Raw genomic sequence first — 15,623 nt, 5'->3', positions numbered from 1 at the left:
GAGTGGGTGCAAATATTTGATGTTGTTTCACCAAATCCTGATGTGAAGATTAAAATTTTCCACAAGGTGGTTCAAGGAGTAAAACAAGGCGTCTATCAGCTATTTTCTGTCTGGCGAATTGGTTAATTTACACCCTACCTCCTAAAGAAAATATATATATTTAGTTGGGTTTGATGTTAGTTATTGTTGATAATATTTTACTTTTTATTTAAGCGTGAAGTCTCACAACACAAATCCAGTTTAATGTAATTATCTGAACCACTGATCTGAAAGAGAAACTCATGCTGAACATTTTACTTAAGTGCAACTTCATGTGAGCTGCAATAATTACAGCAGTTAAACAAACTTTAATGAGTTTAAGGGCTTGACAGTGATTTAATATTAACAATATGTCATGAAAAATATCCCATATGGGGATATAATGTTCTGTTATACAGTATGAAAGTTGTCAGTGTGAGATCTAATAATAATTACAGTCCAATTTCTTTTTTTCCCCCTTCAGCTCCACATTGTGAGCAATTTAGCAAGATGTTTTTGTAGATGGACAAATGTTTTTCTTTATTGGGAGAACTGGAGAATTTAGAGACTTTGGAGATTATTTTTCTGTTTAATCAGTCACTAACTTGCTTGTTGGAAGTTGGCATTCCCAAGCTGATGTCTTCAAATGTCTTGTTTTGTCCAAGCAACAGTCCAAAGCCCCAAAACTATTCCATTTAAAATAACATACAACAAAAACACTTCTGATATTTGAGATGCTGGAAGCAGACTGTTTGTTATATTGGCCTTTTATAAATGACTTAATCATTTTATCAGTTTATCAAAAGTTCAGATAAAATTAATAAGATGGTTAAACTACAGACAAACAAAAAAAATGCTACTTCCTGTTTCACAGCATGTGTAATACATGCGTGGCGGCGTGCATGTGTGTGTGCGCACTGACCTGCAGCACAGAGTGACCCAGCGGACTGTTCTCTGGCAGTTCGGCCTCGTAGTGACTCCTCTCAAACTTGGGAGCGTTGTCGTTCTGGTCGGTGACTGTGACCCGCAGCAAAGCGCTGCTCGCCCTCGGCGGCTTCCCGCCATCCACCACCCGGATGTTCAGGTCGTACGATTCCTTCTTCTCACGGTCCAGGTTGCCCATGACGACCAGTTGAGGCAGCTTCTCGTCCGTGTCCACAGCGACCTGCAGGCTGAAGAGCTGGTCGGCGTCCGGACCGGTGCTCAGCGAGTACTCGGCCACGCCGTTAGTGCCGGAGTCCCTGTCGGTGGCCATGGGGATGGCGAAGAGGGCGCCGACATGCATGTTCTCTGGGATGGACAAGCTGAGAATGGGCGAGGAGAACTGCGGCGTGTTGTCGTTGATGTCCAGCACCTCAATCCGGCCCTCGATCAGCCGCGGCCCGTTGCTGATGCCTTTCACCATGTCTGTGATCGACACCTCAAACTCCAGGAAGCATTTGTCGCCCTCAAACAGGTTGCGGCAGTCCCTCAGCGTCTCGCGGTCGATGGGGATCTCGGTGGTGTAGATGTCGCCGGTCTTGCCGTCGACCCGCAGGTACGGCGAGCCCACCTCCAGCTTGTAGAGGTGGCCAGTGTCAGGCAGGCCCTGGTCCGCCGCCAGGCTACCGATCAGCGTGTTGGGTGGCTGTTCCTCAGGAACTCGATACAGGATGTCGGTGGGCGCAGCGCCGCAGGAGACCAGCAGAACGACTGCCAGGAACAGCAGGACCTCCCATCTCAGCGCCGCCATCTCTCTGCCCGACAGCACCGCTCTGAAAGAGACAGAGAAAACAGATTAGCGAGTCCGCCTGTCACTCATCCTCTGAACCCCGTTCAGACAGCCAAATAACAGAAAGTTGACTTAGGACCCACAGAGCTGCTCCTGTCTCAGATTTATGTCAGTGCTGTTCAGCAAATGATGGTCGAATTCGTCTCCTTGGGCCACTAAACACATCCCAAACTGTTTTTTTGCAAGACCTGAGGGCGATGAGGTTTCAGGCCCGAGTCTGCAGTGTGCAGAGAGCAGCCGAGCAGCCCAGAGCGATGACTTCCTCCTGCTGCTGGTCGACCGCTCTGACAGGAAGACAAACCTAACACTGCTGCAGGCGACTCGACCAAAAATAGTGACGCGGGGCAGCGAGAAGAAACAGGACGCCCGCTAGTCTCAGACATTTTCATGCTGACTGTGTTATTGTGATATTGAGGAGTTCGCACTCGTGGAAGAGCAAAGCCAAAATCGGCTCATTTTGTTATCCAGTTGTGAATGTTTTTGGGTTTTGCGCTTTTTTACATAAAAATGACACACAGGTGTTACATCTAAACATGTCACTTTTAAAGTGTAAACATTTTGTATATGCCAATGTCACATTTAAAATCAAATACTGACAAATGGGGCCATCTGATTGGACAGACTTCAAATGTCTGTCAAACTGTGAGCAAAAGAAGATGCAGAGCGCAGTTCACTGATCACAGATCAGATCAGATCACTGTCAAGAGTGAAGTGCTAATCGAGTTGCTACCCCAGGGATTTAGTTTTACTTTGAAAATCTTCACCTGTTTCCTGCATTTGAGTATCTGAGTGAGACTGTGAAGTGTTTGCAACAGGTGATTTTCATCCTTTACGATCAAACACGATAAAAAAATTGTTTTAGTTTTGACTCACTAGTATTGTGAGTATTCTTTACTGGCTCTGTCTAAAGTCTGTTTTTCCTCATCTGAGAGATAATAGGAGGGAATTATTGTCTAGTTTGTAGTAAATTAATAAATTGTATACATTAATATCAATCACCTGAAATAGTAAGGGTTTTAAGACATCTGCATCGTCAAAATCTACTTTTAAATGCATGTTCTTAAATAAAATCCTGTGTTTTTGTTGGTTCTTGAAGCAAAATACTGTGTACAAGTTAATTTGACAGTTTTATTTAGATTACACTCCCCATGTGTGTTAACGTAACACACATTAACTCATCTGCTCATGTCCTGAGGGGTCAAGATCTCAGAGCACAGAGCTTACAAACACGTGTGGACAAGTCTATGTATGCAGAATCGCGTGCATGTCCGTTTTTGGAGTACATTCGGTCCTTTGATTTGTATTTGGCGGTGACAAGAGACATACACGATGAAACGGGGGTCAAGTAGTGGCCCAACAGTTTATTTTTGCCCCCGGGCGCCTTTGTGAGTAAATCAGGCCACGACTTGACTCATCACACTAACGTCTGTGTGGCTGCTTTAGGGCTATTTATGCTACGCTAGGTCATGCTGGGCAGGAAGAGGTTCGTATGTCAGAAAGTGTTTCCGCCCGATCCAAACGGCCACACTCGAAGACGGAGCGAAAAACCGGCCGTCAGAGAGAGGGGGGCAGCCGTGATATTGTACATTTTTAGAGACACTCTCCTGGAAGACACTGACAGAGTAGCACCTGAAAAGAGAGCTGGAGTGAGACGTTCAAACCCTGGCTCCTCTCTCGCCTTCGCAATGGCTGATGACTAAACGGCGTGAAGGGGGTGTGAATGTCGGATTGTTTGTTTTAGGAAGTGTTTATGTGTGTGTGTGTGTGTGATGGGTTGGGGTTTCCAAAGCTACTCAACCATCCAACTTGCAGCTCTAACGACAGTTTCTCACCCCTGAAGTTTCCCAGCAGAGGGAACAACACATATTAATAAAATGTTTTAAAGTTTATTTAAGATGCCAAATTTCAAATATGATTACCGCTTGTGTTTGAAAACATTTAAGGTCTTGAATATATATATAACATATATATATATAACAGAAAACAGGCTCGCAGACTTCCTCACTGTCTTCTGGCTCATGGGATTTAAGACTTCTTGAGAGCTTCTAAATGTCAGGCTGAATGAAATATAAGAACCCTTCTTTGTTATCCATGTGCACATAAAACAGGATATTTAACCAACTATAAGAAGCCATGAATACAGATTTCGATGATGAGACTTGGGATCAAGGCTGGATGTTTTACTCACAAACTGACTTTTCACCCGACGTCTGGTGAGCTCTCTTTACATATACTCTCTTTTATTTCCTTTCTCTCCTTGGTCCTTCAACCTCTCTTTCTTCTGTCAGTCTCCACACAGTTTTTTATTTTTTATTTTTGTCTTGGCACTTATTCATCTCAGACTCACACTCTGTATTTCGTGCGGTAGGAGTTTCTCGGCTGCGGGTCGCGGAGGTTAATGTGAAGAGCTTCCCCCCCCCTCACGACCTTGATTTGCAGAGGAACAAACATACACTTAACGTGGAACAGCACGCTGAGCAGGAAGCTCTGCAACGTCGATGCACAGAGTTAAATGTGTGGTACTGAACTGTGGATGTGTGGTGTGTGTCTCTGGATGCATGTATGTGTGTAGGAGTGAAGCTTGTATTTTCTGGGCCTGTTAAATCTCCTACAGCGTGAGAGGGAAGCCTTGCACACATTCATTCAGTGACATGAACTGAATCTGATCCAGCAGCTGTCGTTCACAAAGGATAATAAAGTTATTTGGCTCCTCCGCTCGTCTACACACAGAAAATAAAAGTGTATCATGGTGACATGAGGCTAAGTCGACACTAGACGTCACCGAGTGAGATCTCTGTCCAAAACATGCTCAAATGTTAAACGTTGTCTGCACACGAGCAGCCTAAAGAAAACAGTATGCGTTGCTTCAGGAAGAGTAATCAAAGAATAAGTGAGCTAGATAAATCTTACGATTTGTGTTGCCAGCTTTCTTTTTTGATTTCTGTTGGAGGATGAACCTCATTCTCTCTCACAACGTTCTTAAGAATGACATTAACAGCACACGCAGCAGAGGCCACTTTAATTATAAATAATTATGTTGACTGTTTTAACATTTAATCAGTTAATCTGTTAGTCTATGAAATGTCACTGAAACAGTCTGAACACCAGTCAAAAGCTTAAAGAAATTCAGTTTTTAATCATACATTGCAGAGAAAAGCACAACATCGAGAGGCTGAAAGCACCAAATGTTAAACTATGCTGCTCCCTGCTGTGACACACACACACCTAATTACCCCTATACATATGTGAATGAGTGTGTGCGCACGTTGGGGGGGGTCGTTGTGTTTGCAAGTGTGAATGTGCATGTGAATGCCTCTGTGTGTGTGTTTTTGTGTTACAGTGTAAACTATTTGTGTGTGTTTCTTTTCACACATTTTTCTCCAGAGATGCCAAATATCCCAAACCACCGATCCTTGACCTCTGACCCCCCCCGGCCCCCCCACGGCATTTCACACGTCGCGTTGGAAACGGAGCTGCAACAACACTGCCGACTGGCCGACGTCCCAGTCTGCTAATGTACCGCTAACCACGACAGTCTGTCTGCACTGAACTGAACCGACCGGTCAGACTTGTTGTAAAGACACTTGTATCAGGATTTGATGTTGAGAAATGTGCAAGTTCTACACAAATAATGTTTATCTTTAAGATTTTTTTGGCCGATTTCACACCAGTTTTATAACCTGTGATGTGCTGAGGCTAATTTAGTAGATTTTCTTCCAGGCATACATGTAATATATTTTTATTTAAATATATTATGTGATACTAAACAGGAAACAATTTATCTGTACTTTATGGATGTAAACTCTCACAGCAAGTGATATCTGTCTGATGTTTTGTAATTCCTCGTATATTAACATGAAGCTTGACACCGCTGCTTTGTCATCAGAGCAAGAGTTTGTTTAACAGTGATCTCATGTTTTGCCTGCAGGTCAATATAAACCAGGAAATGCACCACATGAGGGAAGAAAGCAGGCTTTCAAGATGATGTTGCCATGCATGATGAAGAGACATGGAGGCGACCTGTGTATCTTAAAACAGAATCAGATGCAGTCACTAAACTGGAATCTAGCTTTCTATATGACACCTGAGCTTCGGTACGGACCTAAAACTTTTGTTCATACCTACAAAAAACACATTTTCATTTAGCAGTAGAGGCCAAAGTTTTCAAGCAGGTCACCACAAGTTTTGTCTAAATAACATACAGTCTAAAAACGTTTGATTAAAATCAGATTAAATCAGATAAAAGACTCCTAATCTGACCAGACATTTGTACTTTGTTTAGAGACAAAATGTATCTATAACCCAAAGTTTAATAATACTTAAAAATCTAATTAAATATATCATATTTGCTGTCAAATCCATTAGGAGGTCATGAAAACAGACAATAAAATTGTGCAAATTTCCAATTTGTACAACAACACAGTGACTGAAGCCTGTAATGTAAACTCTTAACATATGGAGTCAGAGCTCCTGGGTCATGAGAAGTTTTAGGACAGGGTCAAATGTCAGGGGAGTAAAGAAAAAAATCAAAGTGCCCCATGTTGACATGTTTGTTCACATGTAGTGTACGCTGTGTGCAAGTGTGTGTTATTGTGTGTGTTGTCCCCTCGGGGACGGACCCGGGTGAATCAGAGATCGTCCAGTTCGTCCTTTTTCCCACAGTCTGAAACTTTCTCACCAACCAGCCAAATGTGTGTGTGTTAGTGTATAAAGAGGCCGGGCCAACAAGCAGCTGGAACCAGTGTGTGTGTGTCAATACAAAGACACTGGAGGGCTATAAGGACAGTAACATTTCCATGTGTAAGGAGCCAGGCAGTAACTGTTTGATGGTTTGACTCTTGCTCAGAGTCGTCCTGTTTGGGCGAGAGACAAAGACTCACAGTAGGCGACACAGCAGGAGAGAGAGAGAGAGGGCGTGTCCAGACAACAGCGCCCCTCTCTACATTACAAAGCAACTCAATGGGCCTGTTACCCCCCACTGTGGGTGTGTGTGTTTACTATTGTTTTTCTCAACATAAGGTATCGACGAAGTGGTTTGGTTTCTATACTGAAGCTCAGAGTTGCGCCCATCCATATCGCATACGTGCGTTCACACTGACACGAGTATCCGGATGGCGTCCTCATAAAAAGGGAAGTAATACAGTGTACTGCATGTTAGTGTACTAACGGAAGCCCAGGTGTCACATAGAGTGTATAACTACCTAGGCTTACTTAATATACCGACTATTCTAACTAAAGACCACTTTAAATTACAGAGAAAAATGTGTCCAAAGTACCTTAATTAGCATCATCTCGTTATCTTATTCCTTGTTCAGATAGTGCCAGAGTCCCATCAAAATTTGGCCAATTTAAGCCCCTTTTCTCAAGACAAAGCTCTTCTTGTATGGCTGATTGGGTTTCCTCAACATTTAACATTTCAGAACTTTTATTCTTTTACTCTAAGGTACTGTGGGGAAAAAGTTTGGTAAACTCAGGTATCAAATCCTCATTAGTATAGAGATTATTTAAATAATTCCCAGCTCTAATTTGTATTATATCACACCAGTCTGCTGCTGTTTATTTGAACTAATTTGCGAACCACTTTTTCTTAGTAATAATCTGTTTTAGTGTGTGTTTGTGTGAAAGAAACAAGTCGTCTGCGTCGCATGAAAAGGTTGAACAAACCCTGGCATCGTTTTTAATTGCAGTAATGTTCTCTATAATTACACAGGAACACTATCAGGCAAATTACAAACTATTAAAATATGACAACTATGATGTCAACTCTGGCAACAATAAGCCGGTGGATGGTAGCCAAACTGGAAACCAATCCTGAAAGTTTTTGCATGCCTGCTTCACAGGTGTGTACTTGTGTGTGTCTTTTTACAGCAACCTGAATGTCCAGTGAGTTCCAGAAGCGGCTTGAATTAAATATGACACACACACACACTCACTCACACAGAAAATCAAAAGATGCTTTGATGTTTTCAGATCTCAGAAGGACAGGATGTTCATGGTCGAGGTGAGCTCTCTGGACGGTCCACTGTGTGTTGGTGTGTGTGTGTGTGTGTGTGGTCCCCCCCGCCCTGCAGCACAAAGGGGATTACTCTAATGACTCCATTCACTACCATTGTTTGATCCAGATTAACACGCACACACACACACACACATACATCCTCCCTATTCAGATGCAGCAGCCAACTGTTGCAAGAGCCTTTCTGCCTCCTGACGCCACCTGTGTGTGCGCTGCATGGATTTACGGCCTGCTTTAGACGTGTTGTTCAGCCACGTTTAGAGGCAAACGTGTCTGAGTGACCACAGTCAAAAGAAAGGGGTGAAAACCGTGGCTGAGACGCAGTAAGTGTACTAAAGGACAATAACGACGCACAATTGCTATATACGTCAGAGGTCGCACACCTCTGAAGCAACGAGGGGTTAAGTGTCTTGCTCAGGGACACATTGGTGGATGTGTCACAGTGGGGAATTGAACCCCGGTCTCTCACACTAAAAGTATGTGTCTTATCCACTGCACCATCACCACCCCAAGTATAAGACTGTAATACGTAATTACAAAGACCACAAACCCAGAAGAACCCATAACTGTTTCTCTCAATGACTGAAGCTAATACGATACAAGAGCTATGCTTTTTAAGATCTTTCTACGAAGCCCTATTTCCACATGCTGTCTGAACAAAACAGACATTTAAACACGTAAATTTTTGATTGAAGTCAGGACGATTACAAATCTGATCGGACATTCAATGATTCGTCTGCAAGTTTTAGACAAGGATAATCCAATTAAAGGCGGAAAAGGGGGCAAATGGCATTAAAGTGGCCCCAAATCTAACATTATTTCACAAAGTAGACGCAGTAAAATTCACAGAAACTGCTCACTCAACATACATCAGTCGTAATAAACCCACCTGTAACACGCCTCCTCGCTCTGCACGCAGGAATCAGGTGTTCTAGTTATCAATGCGTCCACACCTTGTGTAAATAGTCTGTGTGCAGCAGAGAAAGCTATCAGGTGTTGATAAAAACAAAAACGAAAAGAACGTCACTCTGCCGTGGGACAAACACACGGAGTGACTAAGGCGTCAGACAGGAACCTTTGGATTGTTATGTGCTGACTCACTGGTTTTAATGGTTTAACTGGTTTCGGTGCGCTCTTCCTGTTGCTCTGCGTTCAGCCTGCATGTCCTGCTCAGAGGCACTGACGCAGGAGTGACTGGTTCAGGGATCAAACGTGTGACCTTCTACTGACAGGATGTGCTGTCTAACCTCTGATCCACACACACACACACACACACACTGATCCTCTGGCAGCAGCAGAAGGGGATTATGGGAGTGGATGGCAGATAAACAGCAGGCTGGTATGAAGTAAAGATCAGGCACCATCAGATCGCTGTTTTAAATCCACAGCAACATATTTATTCCACATGTCAGACTACGGCAGGAGCATGAGGACAAAATGAAAACAATCTACTGCCATTATCAACACCCGACCGTGTCTAATAACGCACAAAGACCACGGCTAATATCAACTACGATGGCGAGCGAGACACACGATCAAACTCTGATGTTTAAATTTTAAATTCGATCTAGAGATTTAAATTAAGACGACACAGATTAGAGCCCAAACCAACTGGATTCTTTTAAAGTTTAGTAAATCTATTAACAATAAAAGTGACCAATATCCGTAACTTAAAATGTTAAAGGGTTAGCGATCAAATAAATATACTGAGCCAGACATTTTATGGTTGAAACTGTAAACAACTCACATAGTGATACTGAAGCCTGCATTGTGAACATTAAATTGATTCATTTAAGTTACTTTACACTTACACTTTGAGCCATCAGATTTCAATCGATTTGAATTTGCATTTACACTTGGTGTCTTTGCAATTCGATGGCTATATTAGGGAAGTTCCTAGCGGCTAATTTCCCTGTCGATTACACGGATATTTAAATTTAGAATAGTTCAACAGCAGCCTGCTCTCTTTCCAGGTTCCTGTCCACATACCTGTGCTGAATGTGGTTATGCATAGCTCCGGTTGAGGGGTTATAATAACAACCTTATTTTCATTTTCTAGATCAAAGTACTGTCAGTCATGGTTTTATAAGACGTCCCACTTGTCTGCCTGCCAGGTAGCTGCATTACTAAGATTCTTTTTACCACATAACGTGTATTTGTTGTGTACATTACTACATATTGCGTATTTATAATGTATTTCTTTATTACGTACTCTGTTTTTAGCTCACTTCTTCATGTGGACTCTCTTGTCTGTGAAAAGCGCTAAACAAATCAAGTTTACTTACATGCATCTTAGACGCAACAGTTAACCGGCGTTTTTACATTAATAAAATGTTAATAATTAGTTAGTATTAGTAGTATTTCTGGTGCCGCCTAGCGTGGGTAGCAACGCAGAATCGACAGCCAACACACACGCACACCAAATTATCTGCAAAAAGCTAAAATCAGACGGTAAAATTGTCGCTGTTGCTGTTTCACTGGCAGATATACACAGTCATGTCAGTACAGCTTCAGTTCCATCTTTTATATTGTTGTGAGTGAACCATTTCAACAGATTAGGGTTAAAATTAGCCAATTAATCCACAAAAAACAAATCAAAAGCACTTTACTCGACACAAATGCTCCAATTTCTAGCTTCTCACATCATTGTACATTTATTACCTTTAGGTTTTGGACTTCTAGTCACACAAAACAAGATGTCAAAAGACATTTTTAAACAGCTGCGGGTTGCAGCCCTGTGCCAGGTAAAGCTAAAAGCCGGTACATGTGGATGCTGCGGGGCGTTATTCATGTTTCAGCTCCTCATGCATCATCTTAACGTATAACAGACGTGTTTTGCATGACAGTGTGAAATGACTCAGAGCGTGCAGCCAGTTTCAAACCCCCCCCTAACTGCCTGTAACCCTCGTTTCTATTGACTGGCAAAGAAAATCAATACAGCAATATAATGTCGGGCGCAATAAAAGGTGCTTTTAGTCCCGTTTATGTCAGGAAACGACACAACATTGGTCCATGTGTGTGACAGTGACGGCTCCAAGCGACAGACGGATTTAAGCTACATGAAGCTGCGGATGACTCCCTCGGGGTGGTTTCTAATGGTTTTGGTGACCTTCCCTGAACCGTGTCTTTGTTTTTAATCAAAACTACCAAAATGATGACAGTTGTTTCAGGTGAATGGCATCAGATGTAATTTCTGTCTTGCCGTTCACACTTTGAATTGTGTCTCAATTTTTTTTGCAGTAAAAAGGGAAAAAGCACATTTTGGATTAAAGATGCAAGCTGACAATTCAAGGGTCTCGAGCCAAAAGGTTTTGAGACACTGGTCTAATAGTGATGTCCTTATTTGGTTTTACCCTATAGGTGTTTTAGTGTACTGGTATGCAGTTTCTGATGTGGATGGTAACTGATGATCACTGACTCTACTTTTATAGTATTTTGTTGAATGATGATTCTAACTTCTTTATACTTTGCACCCTGTGCTGCTGTGCCAATTTGAATTTACCCATCTTATCTTAACCTATAAACAGCCATCGTCCACTGCAGAAACTCTAAACATGACATGGATTATTAAATGCCTTGCTTTTGGCTATTGTTTACATGCCAAAGATGTGAATGGTAGTCGACTGACCAGCTTTTCGGAAACAAAACAATTGTTGTCTCTTTGTGTTCATGTGAGCTTTCGGCTTCCTTATTCTTTGTCCGCCCGCTCGTTGTCACACCTGAACTACAGAAAAGAAGAGAAACCTGCCGTGAAAACTCTTTAATCGGAAGCGTGGACGCCTCTTTTTCTGCGGAGCGTGGTGGATGTGAATGTGTGTGTGCTTCATTTCACACGCCAAACCCATTTCCACTCTCCCTGCTCCCATTTTAATGACGGGCATTAACAACACGGCTCGCTCAGATCTCCAATTTTTACGCAGAAATGTGCAGAACGGACTCTGTTCGACCTCCCTCCTCCTCCTCCTCCTCCATTTCCTCGTCTTTTCATTTCACCCTCTTCCTCTCCCCGCTGACTAATCCTCCACCTCCCACACCCTCAGCCTCCCGCAGAGCCGTGGATGACCGTGACGTTTGTTGTTGTTTTATCTGGTCTGAATTGGACGGATGCTCCTCCAAATTAGAGGAGACAGAGAGGAATCCCAAAGCTCGGTATCAAACCTCAGACCTCGTCTCTCGACGCGGCGGCGGCAGAAGCTCGTGTGACAGCGAGGGCCCGCCGTCCAAACCGGCCACAAACCTCAGGGAGAGTATCTCCGCCTCATCCGCTTCTACTGCAGTATAAACTTGAATATGTATACACTTACAGTGGCAGGAATCTGAGCAGAAGGGAAACCCTCCTGTTTAAGCAAAAAAAAAAAAATAATCTCATCAATCAATCTCAACCTCTGGGATTATAGTTTGCTTTTTTTTTTGTTTCTAAAAGATGTTTTCTGACAATAAAAAGTAAAGTAAATATGTTTACCTGCAATTTAAAGCTAAGCAACACGGCTACACCTTCTTTTAACCAGTTTTAGAGAATAGAAAACCAATATGCATGCTGCAGATTTGCATTTTTTACTAAAAACAACACCAACGCAGAAGCTGGATAGTCCTGCTGCTCCAGGAAAATACACTGGCCCCGCTGGGCTGTGCTGCGCAACATCTGCCTCCAGGCTGAATGAGATTGCAACAAGGTCTCAGGTTTCTGACTGAGTCTCATGACACATCACAGCCGTTTAAGCGTCTTTATGTCACGAGTGTGTTTCACATGAATGGATGACAGCGAGGTGACGGGAATTAGAGAACGGGGTCAAGGGTCGAGTGCAGGAACAGACACGCTTTTCCCACGAGCACCAGGAACGTCTACACTGGCGCTCCTGAAGGAGGACGTCTGAAAACGACCACTGCGACGATGGAAGCGTTTACTACTACAGCCCACTCTCTGTCAGGGAAAGGCAGATGCAGTTTGCATGTAAATACTCCCCTTCTCTCCCTCCCCTCCCTACCTCTCTCTCTCACATGTAGAGCAGGTCGAACGCCAATCCTCTCTCACTCCCTTCTCATCGCAGTTGCAGAGGCGAGGAGGAGTGGAAAGCTGGAGAGTGGAGGGACCGGACGGACTGGATTCCCCAGCGGTGATTCGCACTTGCTCATGGTGGTGGTGGAAATGTATCGCCACCCCCCAGCACCACCACCACCACCACCTCCTTTACATCTTACACTGATACTCCACCGCCTTTATTTTGTAATTAAGCTCATGTTAAGGGGGCATTCAGCAAATACCATTCATTGCAAAGGGGTGGGGGGTGAACGTAAAGGCGAGGAGTGTTAAATTCGATGCTACAGGTGTCCAGGAGGCCTCAGGTGCTGTGTGAGGGCTTACAGAGAAATAGATATGGAGAGAGATGTACGCTCCCTCGCCTGTGTGACTGGTTTATGAGCAGCCTTAGATGAATGGACTGTTGTATTGTTGCTTTAAGCAGCCCCAGGAGTCCCTGAAGGCAGATTAACTCTAATATTACAGTGGGAAGACAAACCTCTGATTATAATGAGGAGCTTTTTTACTGCCATTTTATATTCTTCTCTGTAGACCGAGAGTCCCTGCAGAACTCTTGGATGGAGCCATGATGAAACCCCACTGTGATGATGCTCCTATATGCACCACAGGGAGCTGTGCACACAGCCCACTGCACTTTCTTCCTGAAATGCATTGAACACGATTAGTGATTTTTCAATTTCAGATAGGTTAGGATACCCGGAGTGACCCACAGGAAGCTGTATTTTATTACTGACAAACATGGAGGTAATGTTGAGGAAGGACGGGATCGATACGGATCAATGCCACTGTAGTGTAATATAGGTAAAACACCCATTAGAAGAGATTAGATGCTGAATATGAGCCCATTCGTTTTAAATGGGTTCATTTTTTACCAACAAGTGTTTTAAAAACAGATGCCCGATCTTTACATAAAAGGATGTGCGCCTTCAGAGATTTATCCTCCATCGAGTATGTTTTTTTTTTTTTTTACTTATTACGGCGCTCAACCAGGCGAAATAAATTGAAAATAAAGTGAATATAGTCCTCCTATGATCGTGCGTAAAGCGTCTCCTGCAGACCAGCAGCACACTGACAGGAGGATTTGGATGAAAATATATAAAATATTTCACAGGCATGTTGTTATGTAAAGATGTAGGAATAAAATTATGTGTGGATTGGTTCTGTAGAGAGAAGTTCTTACCTGGACCGGGTGAGAGCTGCGCGGTTCCCCAGCTCTGAGCGCTCCAGCCCGGCTACAGGCTCCGCTCCTCCTCGGTACCCAAGCGGAGCCGCTCCAAACCTCCGGGGGAAAAAAACGAAATTACCAATCCACGCCGGGGGGGGGGGTACCTTAAAACAAATCTAACAATCCAGTCGGACAGGCAGGGGCAATTATTCCTCCAAATCCTCTCACAATTAATGTCCAGTTTTACTGTCGTGACCAGCGCTGCGCGTCAACCCGGAGGTCCTTCCTCTCTCCGGGGAAACGGCTGGAGCTGGAGCCCAGCCGGGGGAAGACCCGTCCGGACAGGGGTCACTCGCTGCTGCTGCTGCTACTCCGAAGGGGCGAGCGCTACCACCGGGCGGTTTGTACCGACAGCTGCAACAGCATCCTCCGCTGATGGCACGCTTGGGGAAGGGTAGAGGGGTGGAGAGATGGTGTAAGCGGACGGAGCACCGGACGGGGAGGGGGAGAAAAAAGGGGGTAAAACGGTTAAAAAAAATCACCAAAACAAAAAACACTAGGTCCGGTAGGTCCGGGAGTTGCCAACAGCGGTCTTCCGGTTAGTTTCCACCCCGACGCGCGGTCACCGCTCTGCCGCCTCAAACTCTGTACGCCTCCCGGTCCAGCACGGAGCAGGTCGCGCGGCTGCACTGTGTGTGATGAGAAAGTGGAGTGAGTCCAAACGGCTGCGCTCGCGCTTCCCTCTCTCTCTCTCTCTCTCTCTCTCTCTCTCTCTCGGTCTCTACCAAGCTGTCTCCCCCCCTCCGCCCCCTCCCTCCCCTATACACTCTCTATACACTCTAACGGGGGGGAGGGGGGCGGGGCGAGCATCCACCCTAACAGCTAACTTGGATTTCCCAACATTTTCTGTCATTTTTCAACAGAGATATGGCGACTTCTCCTAACTGGCCTTTTTTTTTTAACTACCGGAGCCGGTGTACTTGTGTGTTTTGTCTTTTTCTACCGTTCAAACAGTAGTAACCGTATGCGGCAGCTCAGCCTCGCAGGTCCAACACTCTCCATCACCCTCGTTAAATGTCTAAAGAGTGTGAGAACTGCGGTTAAAGGGGTGAAAGACACGCACATAAAAGTCGGAGCGGATGTTTATTCGCCGCCATACTCTCTCGATTCAAACAGTCAAACTATCGAGTTCCTCTCCCTCCATTCCCACTCAGTAAATAAATATTCCAACGTTTATACCTCTTTCCATTTTTCCTGTCATCTCTCTCTCTCTCTCTCTCTCCACTTCTCCATCCATGTTTCTGCGTCTCTCCGCCTTTGCTGTCTCCCAGCTCCGTCCTGCCTCACAGCTCCGGCGGGAAGGCGCCGTCTCTCGCGCTCTGAGCGCCACCTACAGGCGAGAAGCGGCACGTGACGGGCTGAGCAGAGCTCGAGCTCGGAGCACAGGCTTTTCCCGCCACTGTGGAGCAGAGGCAGCAGGAGGAATACAAGGAAATGGAGTCTATAGTTAACATACTGATATATATTCGACAATAATGGCTGTTATTACAGCTACTGCTATATGAAAACAAGACAGCATGTGGTGGAGGGAGGCTGTTATCCAAAGCAGCTTACTGTA

The 15,623-nt window shown here is 44.4% G+C and overlaps 1 protein-coding gene across 5 annotated transcripts in view; it reads right to left on the bottom strand.

Annotated features, from left to right (window-relative positions):
* The window catches only part of pcdh1b (protocadherin 1b), a 220,269-nt gene extending 204,886 nt beyond the window's left edge, over positions 1-15,383 (bottom strand). Inside the window, exons 1-4 of one of the 5 annotated variants that reach the window (XM_046030257.1) lie at positions 15,245-15,383; positions 14,234-14,694; positions 14,021-14,119; positions 941-1,772 (exon numbers count right to left, since the gene is read on the bottom strand). In XM_046030257.1, coding sequence (XP_045886213.1) covers positions 941-1,750 — 810 coding nt within the window. In that variant the 5' untranslated portion in view covers positions 1,751-1,772; positions 14,021-14,119; positions 14,234-14,694; positions 15,245-15,383. Of the gene's footprint in view, positions 1-940; positions 1,773-14,020; positions 14,695-15,244 lie in introns of all 5 variants that reach the window. The other 4 variants (XM_046030259.1, XM_046030260.1, XM_046030261.1 and 1 more) reach the window with 4 other exon arrangements.
* Between the last annotated feature and the right edge of the window lie 240 nt (positions 15,384-15,623).

Source organism: Micropterus dolomieu, linkage group LG19 (assembly GCF_021292245.1).
Source record: "Micropterus dolomieu isolate WLL.071019.BEF.003 ecotype Adirondacks linkage group LG19, ASM2129224v1, whole genome shotgun sequence".
NCBI lineage: Eukaryota > Metazoa > Chordata > Actinopteri > Centrarchiformes > Centrarchidae > Micropterus > Micropterus dolomieu.
This window is presented reverse-complemented; position numbering and strand designations above follow the sequence as displayed.